This window comes from Anopheles maculipalpis, chromosome 2RL (assembly GCF_943734695.1).
Source record: "Anopheles maculipalpis chromosome 2RL, idAnoMacuDA_375_x, whole genome shotgun sequence".
In the NCBI taxonomy this organism is placed as follows: domain Eukaryota; kingdom Metazoa; phylum Arthropoda; class Insecta; order Diptera; family Culicidae; genus Anopheles; species Anopheles maculipalpis.
In genome coordinates this window covers 69312947-69325571 of record NC_064871.1, presented here as the reverse complement: position 1 = coordinate 69325571, position 12625 = coordinate 69312947, and the positions used below count along the sequence as shown (strand labels likewise).

Sequence of the window (12625 nt, the reverse complement as noted above, 5' to 3'; positions counted from 1 at the left end):
GAAAAGCGAGTCAATCTCAATCTTTAAAGTTTCACGAATCGTTGGAGAATAGATTCTTTACTTGAATGACTCTTGAAATACGATTGATATGAATTGAATTTAAACACTACTCTTTTCCGTAGGGGCCAATATCATGTCATCGAATGGAAATCATCGGACAACCCAAAGGCAAACGTTGAGGCCACCTACGACGCGCCGATACAGTTGTGCGCGTACCTGGGAGCACTACAGGCAAATAACGAATTGAGCGATGCGCGAATACAACGGGGTGCAATATTTGTAGCATACACTAGCGGAAAACCGGCCAACGTTCACATACTTTCTGTTGGTGAGATGCGACGTTATTGGCAGCTATGGTTAAACCGCTTGCAGGAATATTGGACGCGCTACAGAGATGGTACCCTACCCGAACCAATCTAAAATATTGAATGATGTAGCATTTACAAAGCGAATCAATAAAAAGTGCCTAAAATGAAGTAACTTGCCCAATTGTCGTTATTTGCATATTACCGGCAGATTGTAAAATCAGCTGATATAAAAAAGGCGCCTTAATTTGGCAGTTTCAGTATGACAGCAAAGCCAGCTTGGCAACACTGTTGTATGTCAAGCATCGAAAACCGTTTTTCCGCTTTTGTTTTGCGTGATGTTGTATTGTTTATTGTTATGGAAAATAGTAAAAGAAAAATGAATTCTAATGGTAAAAGAGTTTGCCGGCTCTACTATTTTGATTGATAATGCTTGCTTACACATCCTGTGTCTCTTCCCGACAGCACCGACGAAAGAGTGCCAGTATGGAGGTGAATGCTACCGTGTGAATCCGGTTCATTTCCGCGAATATTCCCATCCACACAGTGAGTTCCACACTATACCGATCGATTGGGCACTACCTCCTTTATGCATGTGTTTATGTATTTTTACAGTTGAAAAATTACTTGCCAAGTCCGCTTCGTGGTCAATGGTCGAAATTCCCGACGATGTAAAGGTACACAAAAGCGTGTTTGCCGAGCAACTGAAAATTGTATCCAATCTGTTTCCACATCACCCTTCTTCCGATTCGATTAACCCCGAAAAGAAATCCAGAACGGAACACATCTCTTCCGGTCCGATTCCCACAACTTCTGCACTTCCGCTAGTCGGAGTCGCGAAAACGGATTCAAAACCTTCAACCACGGGAAAAGACAGCAAAAACCCGATTGAATCACTATTCGCCGAACGGAGGGCAAAAATGCAGTCCACACAGAGAGACAAACCGACAGCAACAGTAGTTGCGCCACCGAAGGAAGAGTCCTCAGCCAGCGTCTCATCCGTCGATACGGGGATATCCTTGAAACAGGCTATTCCGCGTGACATTAGTTCGTACTTTCCGGTTGTGGCACCACGGGGCCGTATGGCAGAAAAGCTTGCAGCGGCAGCACCGTATAACTTTTTCCTTACCACCATAACCGCGTCCAAACCCACGCATACGGAACCACTGGCCGTAACGTTCCAGGAGCTGCTCGATTCGAGCCTGGGTGAGCTCGAGTGTTCGGTGCAGATGAACTTCATGGTAGACATCGGCTGGCTGTTGGCGCATTACTTTTTTGCCGGGTACGAAAATGTCCCGCTACTCGTACTGTACGGCGATGAAACGCCCGAGCTGCGGATGGTTACGCAAAAGAAGCCGAATGTTACGGCGGTGAAGGTAGAGATTAAAACGCCATTCGGGGTACACCACACGAAAATGGGCCTGTACGGATATAAGGATGGTTCGATGCGTGTCGTCATTTCGACCGCTAATCTGTACGAGGATGATTGGCACAATCGTACACAGGGGTTATGGATAAGCCCACGGTTGCCAGCGGTTCCGGAGGGATCTGACACGACGTACGGTGAAAGCAGAACCGATTTCCGCGCCAGTCTGCTGACTTATCTCGACGCATACAAACTACCCCAGCTGCAGCCATGGTTGGCACGAATAAGAAAAACGGACTTTTCCGATGTCAAGTAAGTTCAGTTCTATCCTAGCGAATGATGCACGTCCTCATTACTATTATTATCTTTTATTAATGTTAACTTGCTTGTCTCTGGGGTAGAAATCAAAGAAAGGAAAGCAGTAACATCCAGATGATTGGAAAGGATGCAGGCAACATAGTATGTCTGGATGTTAGAATTGGGCGTTCTCAGAGGCTTGAGACTAAGTAATCAGCGGCCGATAGCATACGAATTTCTGCTGAATTAGTTCCATCCTTTCGATCAGTGTTAGCCCCAAACTACCGATGCATTCTCAGGTATCGAACGGGCCACAAAGAGAATGATCATGCTTGATATTGCTATTCGAACGGTCATAAGAAATTACACAACATTTATCTAGAGACAGAACAAGGCCCATCGAAGTTGCACCAAATATTGAAACAAACGAGGTAATCTTGGAGACTTACACAATCAGTCAGCGAGGACACTGGCAGGAAAATGTTGTTTTCGTTATGATTTTTGGCAAGTAGTGAACAGGAGGAAGAATATTTACAAACTCGTTGACAGTAGAAACAGTGGGGAACTGAGTACAATGCGCTGGGGCACTCCGGACGTGGCAACAAAAGAATCGAAAAACTTATTTTCTATTCTGACTTTATATGATCCATCTACGATATGTAGAGGTATGACTTAAACCAGGAAAGAATAGGGTCACAAAAACCGGTTTTTGTTTCGAGTGTTTCGACATTAAACCGCCCGAGGAGATGGGGTCGAAAGCTGTCTTAAAATCGGTATATATAATGTATACTTGGCAGCCGAGCGCCATGTGGTAAAAGGTCCATAGAAGAATGGACTATGAAAAGAACGATCACCTTTTTGTGGATAGGAATAAGCCAAGCTTTTTTCCACAAGGGCAGAAAAGAGACTTGAAGGAATGATCAATTGCAGGAATGCTATAGCAGACGGCAAAGAAGGGGTGCGAAAAATGAAGAACATTTCTTTAATAATGTGGATGGTATACCATCAGCGACGGGGGAAAAGAAAATTTTACAGAAACACCACAAAGACCGAGGGTTTACCCTAAATCGGAATTGTATCCGTGCAATATAAGAATAGCCCGGTACTATATAAGAATAGTATAAAAGACCACTGGTGCTGATTGTATACTTTAAATTCATGATTGCACATTTTAAATTCATTTCCAGAGTATTTCTCGTAGCTTCAGTTCCGGGTGGTCACACGAATACGCCGAAAGGCCCGTTATGGGGACATCCTCGCTTGGGCTACGTACTCTCTCAGCATGCCGCCCCAATCGATGACGCCTGTCCGCTGGTGGCACAAAGTTCCAGCATCGGTAGCCTTGGCCCCTCACCCGAATCGTGGGTATTGGGAGAAATTATGGCAAGCTTTCGGAAGGATAGTGCCCCGGTCGGCATACGTCGGTTGCCTGGCTTTAGGATGATTTATCCGAGCTACTCGAACGTGCGCCAAAGCCATGACGCTTTGCTCGGTGGAGGTTGCCTACCGTACGTTAGGAGTACGCACGTGAAGCAGGAATGGCTCAAGGACTATCTTCATCAGTGGTGTAGTCGAGCGCGTCACCGCAACAAAGCGATGCCGCACATCAAAACTTACTGCCGCTGGTCACATCGAGGTTTGTACTGGTTTTTGCTTACTTCCGCCAATCTGTCGAAAGCGGCATGGGGCGTTTACAACAAGACCGGTCGGTTCGAGAAGCCATTGCGTATCAATAGCTACGAAGCGGGTGTACTATTCCTGCCCAAGATGATGGTAAGCCTCGCAGTTGTTTAAAGTAATTAAAGTAAATCATTAAGTTTTGGTTACAAATGTACAATTTTAGCTGGATGAAAACTTTTTCCCGATGGAAGCGAACAAGAAACATCCCCCGTTTCCGATGCCCTATGACATCCCGATCATTCCATACGCCCCAGAGGATACCCCGTTCTTTATGGATTATTTACACCAGTGAATTTGGAAAATTTGCTGACTATATACAGGATCTGTTTGTTTTATCTGTGTAAGGGTGCGTCGAAGAGGAGGCTTCAATACAATTGATATTTTTCATACATTATACTTGCTTTTTTACTAAGGTCTTACTCAGGCAGCAGAGACCGCGATGCTTGATAAATAAAAATCACAATCACTTACCAAGTTATTTATTAGACGCTAAAGCAGTCTACAAAGCTGCAGAAGTCCGTAATACCGTTTAGAGTTCTAGCGCCGTCGTCGGTCAAGTCAATAGCTGGCGTACACATCAGCGCCATCACTTCATCTCAGTTTGACACAGGAGACTTTTAGATGACAATGGAATCAGCAGGAAGGAGATCCGGATGTCGGAACGAATGGCCACGATCCAGGAGTGGCAGCGCTCGTGGGATCGGTCAGCGGCAGCAACAACGGCTAGTCGGTATGTGACATGGGCTCACAGAATGATTCCCGATCTGCATCAATGGATGGGGCGGAAGCATGGGGAGGTGGATTTCTACCTCTCCCAAATACTCACGGGACATGGATTTTTCCGTGAGTATCTGCACGTGTGCGGCTTCACTACGTCCCCTGAGTGTCCACGGTGCATAGGCTTGGTCGAGTCAGTGGCCCACGTCATGTTTGAGTGTCCAGTGTTCGACGACGTCCGGCGAGAATTGTTGGGCTGGGGGACGAGCGATCCAATCCATTCAGACAATCTATCAATGAAATTGCTTGAGAGTCCAGAGTGGTGGGATCGCATACAACGCGCAGCAAAGTCGATCACCACGGTGCTCCAGCAGATATGGCGAGACGAGGAAGCGATAATGAATGGGAGGACGAATGCTGCCTTAACAGAGAACGACGAGGTTGGGCTGGACAGTGTGGCTGCTCTCTTTGCCGAGGAGATCGAAGAGGAGGTCTTGCTAGACATTACAAGACGGGTCAACGAGGCACGAGCAGCACGGCAACGGTCAGCTCGCAGCAGACGTGGACGGGCCAGGGCGGAGAAACGTGCACGGAGAAGGCTAGCAGCTGATGTCGCAGCAGCATCGACAGCCAGGGAAGATGATATTCTGCGGGCAGCAGCGGAGGCAGAGCGTGCTGGAACAGCTCCACCTCCCATTCCCAGACGTAGCTACGGGCGAACACCTTCCCCCGAAACGGTGCGACTTCGGCATGAGCGCCGAATCTACATGCGGAGGATATGGAGAGCTAGGGTAAGGGAGGGAACACTTCCACCTGTTCCTCCCGGAAGGAGACGCCGTCGTCGAGAGCCTCCATCAGCGGCGGACTTGATTCGGTCCAGAAGGAATCGTAGGGCTAATGCTCGAGAGAGGAGGAGAAATCGGAGAGCTGGAGAAACTCAGAGAGTCCCCGAGTTTCCTCAAGTTAACACCGAGAGGAGGCTGTCGCTTACCCCAGCGGAAGAAGCCTCGCTTTTAGCAAACATCACTTCGGGACGTTAAGCGTGCAGGCGTCAGTGAAGGACGAAGATAATAGAAGCGATGTATGCATCGAAAGACAACTAGCGGCGTCGGAATTACACTTGGTTTTTAATTAGTTATACTTAGTAAGTTTAATTAGTTCTTAGGTGAAAAACCACGTAGCGTGGGAACAACCCCCCATAGGGAAAGCTCTTGCGGAAATACCTGGGGGAGGGAGACAGGTAAATAACTTTGTTTTAAATAAAGAAAACCTGTAATAGTTAAAAAAAAAAAAAAAATTTATCTCAGTTTGGACTTAACTATGCCTCCTCTGCATATGTGGGCCTAGAAAGACACTATGAGATGGGTCGTCCAGTGTGATTATCAAACATGAAGCAATCACCGAAGTTTAACGAGTCTAATTCGTCGCAAGTCGGTAAGATCGCCCTACAGGTCGTATAGTTCGTCTTTGCTCCTGTTAGAAGAGTTTAGGCGGATTAAGATCAATTCACCAATTTTGTGTAGAGTCTGTGTGTCCAGAGGTGTATGTGAGAGCTGGAACTATAAATGTCCTGTGCAGTCCCAGCGTCGTCCATCGCGACATGTATTTTGATTGGAGAGCTTTCCTCAGGCTGCTGTAGTTCAACCGGTTGGAAGTGTTGGAAGAGATGCGGAGGTCTTTAAGATGTGTAAAATAGACATGTATTCGGATGAACGACCAGAGGATGGTGGTGATAGTCGAAGGATCTCTACAGGGTTTTAATGTATCATGCAAAAGTTGGGATTTCTGATGTGATATTCTCCGTGAATTTGAATATTAACCGTTATTGTTGTTCATTTTCATAAGAGAGGTTCTACTACAAAATGCTGCAATATGCAAAAGAAGTGCATGGGAAGCAAAGGTGGCTTTTCGTACCAGTGGGTTAGCCGAGCTTGGTACTGCCGGTGATTGTCTGCACAGGGCAGGGTTTGCAGTAGTTTCTGCTTACATCGGCCATTTTTTTCAACGGTGCTGTTTGGAGGTATCCTTTGGTACGATAAACTTTTGCATATCAACTTTTACGAGACGGGTATACTATTCCTTCCGAAGATGCTGAAAGTGCAAGCGAAAGTGTGCAAGCATTGCGTGCAACCATCAAACAGAGTTTTCACATCCTAACCTTTTCTAGTCGAAGACTAGACGAACGTCCTTCATTTCCGATGCATTATGATGTTCCAATCATTCCGTACGATCCAAGCGACGATCCATTCATCATCGATTATTTGGGCGAAGATAGTCCAGATCAACTCAAGTACTGTTCTGGTTGTTGAAAGGAACTAGAATAAAAGTTTATCAGTAAATAGTTAACATATTGTGTTCTTCTCTATACAGACTAGTCTAATCGCTAAGAGCGTATACAACCTTACCGATAGGTGCACTTGGTTACACTGTCACACAATCGTTTCTAACCAGTGGGTGGCGCATACCGAACGCATAATTCATCTCTGATGCCTTTTCTGTCCTTCTTTAACCCATTTTCTTCTCGCGTTGTGTGGAATGCGTTCAACTCGTTCTTATCACAATTCGTAAGCCACACAAATGTGGTTAGCGAGAGCGTGGCTTACTGCTTCAAAAACCGTTCAGTTAGCAAAAACCCATCGCCACAACACATGCTGCTGCTTGGTGGCTGTAGAGCAACATTTTGCTGCAGTAAGTTGCACATTTGATATCCTTCACTTGCGTTTGATCTGGCGACTGCATGCATTGGTAAAGTTTGCCTCTTGCAGAGATGCGTCGCATAAGTGGAACCGTGCTCGGAATAGCCCTGCTCCTGACTCTCGCTATCGTGTGCCACGCCGACACCCGGTATAATGTCAGCTTTGACGGTGAGTAGAGGTTGCATTATGTGCGAACCGTGCTTAGAATTCGTTGCCATTAATCTGTCTCTTATCGTCCACATCCTCGCGCGACCTTAACCGGCATAGAATTGCACAAATGCAAGCAGCACAACGCTATCAATGGGTACAACTATCGGGCGTTCTTCAAGCTGCATGAGCTGCAGCATCACGATCCAACAGCTGACCCCGATCTGGTGGTCGATCTTCTAGTGTACGTGTTGGCCGCTCGCGACGGTCATATTCTGCTGGCGGAACAGAACAAAACGAGTGGAACTGCGCTGGAAATAGGTAAACCTCATCGAGGAACCAATGCCTAGCCCGTTTGATTGCATTCCGATTTCGGTTCGCATAATCTTCCCGCTTGCCCGTTTTCTTTTTTTTGCCAGTGCTTGGTGGCGGTGGAAATACATTTTCGCAGATACGTTTCGGCCAGAAGGGTTCGCCGTTGAGGACGAAGGCAAGCGCTGGACTGTTGTCACCGATTGATCCACTTCCGGTGCGCGTTCGTATCTATGCAGAAGGGCAGATCAGAATTTACGCCGGCAATCTTACTGGGGAACCGTTCATGGAAGCGATGATGCCAAGCAAGAATTCGAGCGGGCTGAGTTACGTCAGCTTTACCACGTGGGGTACGGCTTTGGCGAAATGGTTCTATGACTGTCCGCTGCCCTCAAACGCCACCGACGGTACGGTGATGATTGATGGTAGCGAGCTCGAGCAAGAGTACGATGGAAAGCAACGTTTGATCGATCATCTGAAGTCGGTACCGCGATGGATTGATCCACCGGTCAACTTTACGGGCGTTCAAATTTCGCACATGTACGTGCAAGGGTTCGTTTACGATCAGACCACTAATCTGATCGAGCTGTCGGGTGCGATGGGCCTATCCTGGCAGGATTCACGCTACAACTGGAACGCATCCGACTTCGACAACGTGACCGTGGTCGGTGACGTGTGTCACACGATCTGGACGCCAGCTTTCGAAACGTTGAGCCTCTTCACTGGACCGTACTCGCTCTGCTTTCTCTCGCAGGAAGGAACCGTAATAGTCGAAATCGAGGAGTTTTCGTGGGTCAATTTCTGTACCCTTTCGGATAGCTATAGGTGGCCGTATGACGTAAACGCTTGCCAATTGCAACTTTTGGCGGCAGGCCATGAGCGAAACGTACCTATTCGTGTAGTTATGGGAATGGTGGTAAGTAATGATATCGGTAATAGATTTTTTTAAATGTTCAGTTGATACTAACCCTTCGTCATTTTTGTAGCTTTTTGATCCGGACTTTGAACAATCAGAATGGTCCATAAAAACCATCGGTAAGCATGAGTACGAGCAGACCATTACGCCGTATGGACAGCAACCAATGCTCGAAATGCACATCGAAATGATGCGGAAAAGTGATATTCATTCCGTTTCGATTTATCCATCATATTTTGGTGAGTAAGGTGAAGCATTTTGCTACCTCATAAATACAACAATTTGTAATTCAAACACTTATAAAAGGGATGCGTTATATGGGCTTTCAACAAAAATTACATCAAGTTATTGAATGGAATAGACTGATCAGTTGGGGCACTCTGGTGGTAAGACGAACCCAAATGAGACCGGTCTTTACTCGGCAACACCGGGGTTCAAATCTCATCGGGGTTCAATCTAGCCATCTACGTGGTACCAGCAATTCTAGTAAGAAAAACTCAGTTCAGTTGAGTTTTTTTTTTCATCCGCTGAAAAACGGCCAGACCGTATAACTTAAAAGCTAAGCTTATCTCAAACAATTCCCACCATTTTCATATACCTTATCCCGGGTAGGTTCGGTTGATAATTTTGTTGCCATTATACCTCTTGTTGGTGTTGGTGTGGACGTTGTTTTTGGATCGTCTCTTCTTGTTGCTGCCAGTGTCCAAGGATGAGGTTGTTGTTGTTCCTTTTTGTGGACAAACAACATCAACACGCTGTTTGTCCTTTCGGGCAGGCTTCAAACCTCCACACCATTGGCGTACCTGGTGGTTTGCTATTGGTAACCCTAATGCTGGTAACATGTATGGACCGGGGAGTCACAGAAACTTGTCTGAGTCTCAAAAGCAAACCGACGCATACATACCACCAGCATCAAGACCACCGGAAGAAGCTTCTGATCGTAGGCCCGTTCCATACTTTTGCCATAGTGTACCCGCTTCTGACCCAGGATATCGCGCATCGGCACAGCAGAGGCCCTATTTAATGCCCGAACGGCTGCTGATACACCGTTGATACAGCTACAAACCTTGGAGTCGGCGCTGCCAATACGTTGAAGATGTGCTTTCATCGCATGCTGGTTCGACCTAAGTCTCGACATCATGCGAATGAATGAACGATCTGAAGTATGACGGCACATCGCCTTATTGTCAATACCATGTATGACTGGAACAATAAACATTAATAATAGGGCATTTCCTCCCTATTCTTTGCCGTATCCCGGCCATGCTCGGTTATCCTATCATTATGGCCATTTATTTTATTATAGTAAATTTATGCTAAATGGTAGCCCAAAATCTATCGAGATTTTAGCGCAAAAACTAATTTTTTTAGCAGTTTAGGCTAAAGCCAAGGAATGTTTAATATTTAAGAATAAAATAATCAACCATCTTACCTCTTAAGTAAGTTTTTATAACACAATGTTATTCTTTATTGCAGTTGCTAACCTGCTGATATCCATTTCCTTCCTGGTCGATGGGCGATCGCGGCTGTTACTGAACTCGCTCGGTCTAATCGTGGTGCTGAATTCATTTCTGAGCCTCTCCGTCATTGTGCCACGTGCTGGAGTTCCAAAAATATGTACTTGCCTAACATTAGTAAGCATGGGAACCGAAAATTTGCTAATCTTTTTGTTCTTTCTTTTCTCGTCCAACGATCAGATATCTTCTTCCAATGGTCACTCGTGTTCTACACACTGTCGTCGATTCTTTTCGTGATCGAGCTGTGGTTAAAGAAAACACGAGCTCACATATCACCTGGATCCTGGATTGGTCGAGTTATAAGCTTCCCGGCACTAAGGTTCGCACTGGCCATGGATCAAAGGAGTGTAAGTGGTTTTCTGGACTTCCTGGCCGCAAAATCACTATATTCGCTAAATATTTTTTTTTTTAAATAAATTTTTAGAACTATAACACGTTGGAGCGTAAAAATGTCCGATGGGATGAAGTGACGTGCATTCTGAACCGAATCATAATGGTTGTTGTGGTGATCGTGTTTGGCATTGGATTCACAAAACCGTGAAGTGTAGATGTATCTCAACCGCACATATCTCCATGACCTTCGAAGAGCATAGTAGTTTAGTGTACATTTAAGCCATGTGCACACACGAGTACACTGCATGCTATCCGCAAGCATTTTTTTCGGTCGGTAACGGATTAATTATTTGAAGGTAATGTGTAGGAAAATGTCGCCAAAATTAATTAAGTAATAAAGAAGATTATGCTTTAAGTTTATTATTTGCTACATGCTTTTCTCTTCTTTTCTTCATCTGTAGAAAAATAATTAAAACATTGTAGTCTTTTGTGGAACAGCATAGAAGAAAGCAAAACTATTGGTGGATAATGATGGAGTACTTCCAGCATAATTAAAGGATGTCCTTAGTTTCACCAAACAGCTTCAAATCCAACAAGTCAACTGATAGCGATAGATCAAGATCGCTTACTGCTTTAAGCGTCTAGTCCTTACTATTACTCTACTGACTTGAGTCCTTTAGTTATGGAGTAAACTATACCAATGTAGATTTTCACTCTTCGTCAGATCGTCCAGAGTGTTGAGAAATATTCTGATGAAAGTCACATACGCTGCTTTTGAGCAGCAGATGCATTTTTGTCTGAAAGCTGAGAATCTCGACAAGCTATATCCTGGGTCGTATTGAAGCAATAATGCAAAGAACGTAGTGAATCGAAAAACAATCAACCTATGGAGAAACTTTGGTGTTGCTGACGGGAACAAAACCAGATGCGAAGCATCTGCCGTTGATTCTGATTATGCGAAGGACAGGACTGACCACGCGAAGGACTGACCGAATCCGAAACTTCCGCGCAGTTTCTTGACGTTATCAGATTTCACCGTTATCAGTCACCGGCTTTCCTAAGGTGAAGCGGGTTAGCCTTTTTCCTGGACTTGCCAGGTGAAGTACCTAACCGTACACCAAGTTCGGCTAGCGAGGATTTCCCGGACTTGCCATGAAAAGTTTTTAACCACGGACGAAGCACAGCCGATGATATCGTCTCCTAATTCTTCCGACAGAGTGGGGAGGCATTACTGGAGCGGTATGATCCCTTTTCTTTCTCCACATTGTTGTTTTAAGTTTCCGTTACGATCTTCTAAAATGTAGACAAATTCGTTACGTCCACCTTTCTTTCAAGGGCCTTTCTTTATGTCCCATACAATGTAGGCGAGTTTGTTGCATCGGCATTTCTGTTTATTTTCCGTTAAGTTTATTTTTAATTGTCGCGTTCGCAAAAGTCTGTGTTGTTTGCAAGAACTCTGGCACCATCCTTGTTCTTTGAATCAACTCGATTGCCCGTAATTATGACGTTAAGCTTCATCTGAAATTGCAAGCCACATTCAATCACGATATTATGATGCACACAATAATCCCCTGTTTTAATATGACCCGATCGAACCCTGCACCCGGTAACACGATCATCAAGATCAGAATATAACAGGTAAATAAGATGTTGGCAAAAATCCCGAATCATGAACGTCACAAGCTTGATTAGGCCGCATCGTGACTTGAGGGCGAGGATTTGACCGGTCATTCCATATTTCCTGCCATTTCAAAGAAGACTGGCAGGCACAAAATAATAGTTTTTACTCAAGCAGGAAGTAGTGCTTTTTGCTGTTTTGGTCTTCTGTTTTCGTGTACGATTTTAAAAATGGTTCCATTAAGCTAGATACAAAATTACCGTGTTTGCAAGCATGTGCGCACAACCCACACGCGGAACGTGTGCCTGCGATCGTAGGTCATCGCATGCTCGTAAGTTCCGATCGTCTCGGAAGGGACAAATCGAATGTCGGTATAATAGTCTGTTATTAAATGACAAACATGTCTCACGCGGCGAACACGCATCGACGCAACGCTGGATGTGCATCGGGATTACGGTAATAAAGAGAAACGAAAATGATAAGAGCATGTCTGCGACCATGATGATCACGCACTATCGAAGTCAGTAAGGCAGCCGAACGAGGAGTGTTGCTGGTGCTACCTTTTCCAGCGATGCTGTGAAACCGGTTTTGAGCATCTTCAACTGCGACCGTTTGTAAACGAAAGCGAGATGCATCTGGATACTGGACCTGATCTACCATAAGCAAGACGTGTAACCCACTCGAGGCAGCGTCGAGTTCTGAAGGCGGGGAAAGTGTCGCA

At 45.4% G+C, this 12625-nt stretch overlaps 3 protein-coding genes across 4 annotated transcripts in view; all 3 read left to right on the top strand.

Moving 5' to 3' along the window:
* The window catches only part of LOC126556186 (mitochondrial genome maintenance exonuclease 1-like), a 306337-nt gene extending 305917 nt beyond the window's left edge, over positions 1 to 420 (top strand). For both annotated transcript variants that reach the window (XM_050211410.1, XM_050211409.1), the window contains exon 3: positions 123 to 420. In XM_050211410.1, coding sequence (XP_050067367.1) covers positions 123 to 420 — 298 coding nt within the window. The remainder of the gene's footprint in view (positions 1 to 122) is intronic.
* Positions 421 to 655: 235 nt separating this feature from the next.
* LOC126556010 (probable tyrosyl-DNA phosphodiesterase) lies at positions 656 to 3943 on the top strand. Its single transcript, XM_050211167.1, has 5 exons — positions 656 to 697; positions 771 to 851; positions 921 to 1983; positions 3156 to 3741; positions 3812 to 3943. The coding sequence occupies exons 1-5, from the start codon at positions 664 to 666 to the stop codon at positions 3938 to 3940; spliced, it is 1893 nt and encodes a 630-aa protein (XP_050067124.1). The 5' UTR covers positions 656 to 663; the 3' UTR covers positions 3941 to 3943.
* A 3189-nt stretch (positions 3944 to 7132) lies between these two features.
* On the top strand, positions 7133 to 10497 carry LOC126556513 (neuronal acetylcholine receptor subunit alpha-2). Its single transcript, XM_050211776.1, has 7 exons — positions 7133 to 7229; positions 7329 to 7529; positions 7628 to 8436; positions 8507 to 8675; positions 9913 to 10053; positions 10134 to 10300; positions 10378 to 10497. The coding sequence occupies exons 1-7, from the start codon at positions 7133 to 7135 to the stop codon at positions 10492 to 10494; spliced, it is 1701 nt and encodes a 566-aa protein (XP_050067733.1). The 3' UTR covers positions 10495 to 10497.
* The last annotated feature ends 2128 nt before the right edge of the window (positions 10498 to 12625 follow it).

Coding starts and splice junctions, on each gene's coding strand:
- LOC126556513 (XM_050211776.1), top strand. CDS start 7,133: ATGCGTCGCATAAGTGGAACCGTGCTCGGAATAGCCCTGCTCCTGACT. Junction 8,437..8,506: donor GTGTAGTTATGGGAATGGTG/GTAAGTAATGAT, acceptor TCATTTTTGTAG/CTTTTTGATCCGGACTTTGA. Junction 10,301..10,377: donor TGGCCATGGATCAAAGGAGT/GTAAGTGGTTTT, acceptor ATAAATTTTTAG/AACTATAACACGTTGGAGCG.
- LOC126556010 (XM_050211167.1), top strand. CDS start 664: ATGGAAAATAGTAAAAGAAAAATGAATTCTAATG. Junction 1,984..3,155: donor ACGGACTTTTCCGATGTCAA/GTAAGTTCAGTT, acceptor ATTCATTTCCAG/AGTATTTCTCGTAGCTTCAG. Junction 3,742..3,811: donor TATTCCTGCCCAAGATGATG/GTAAGCCTCGCA, acceptor GTACAATTTTAG/CTGGATGAAAACTTTTTCCC.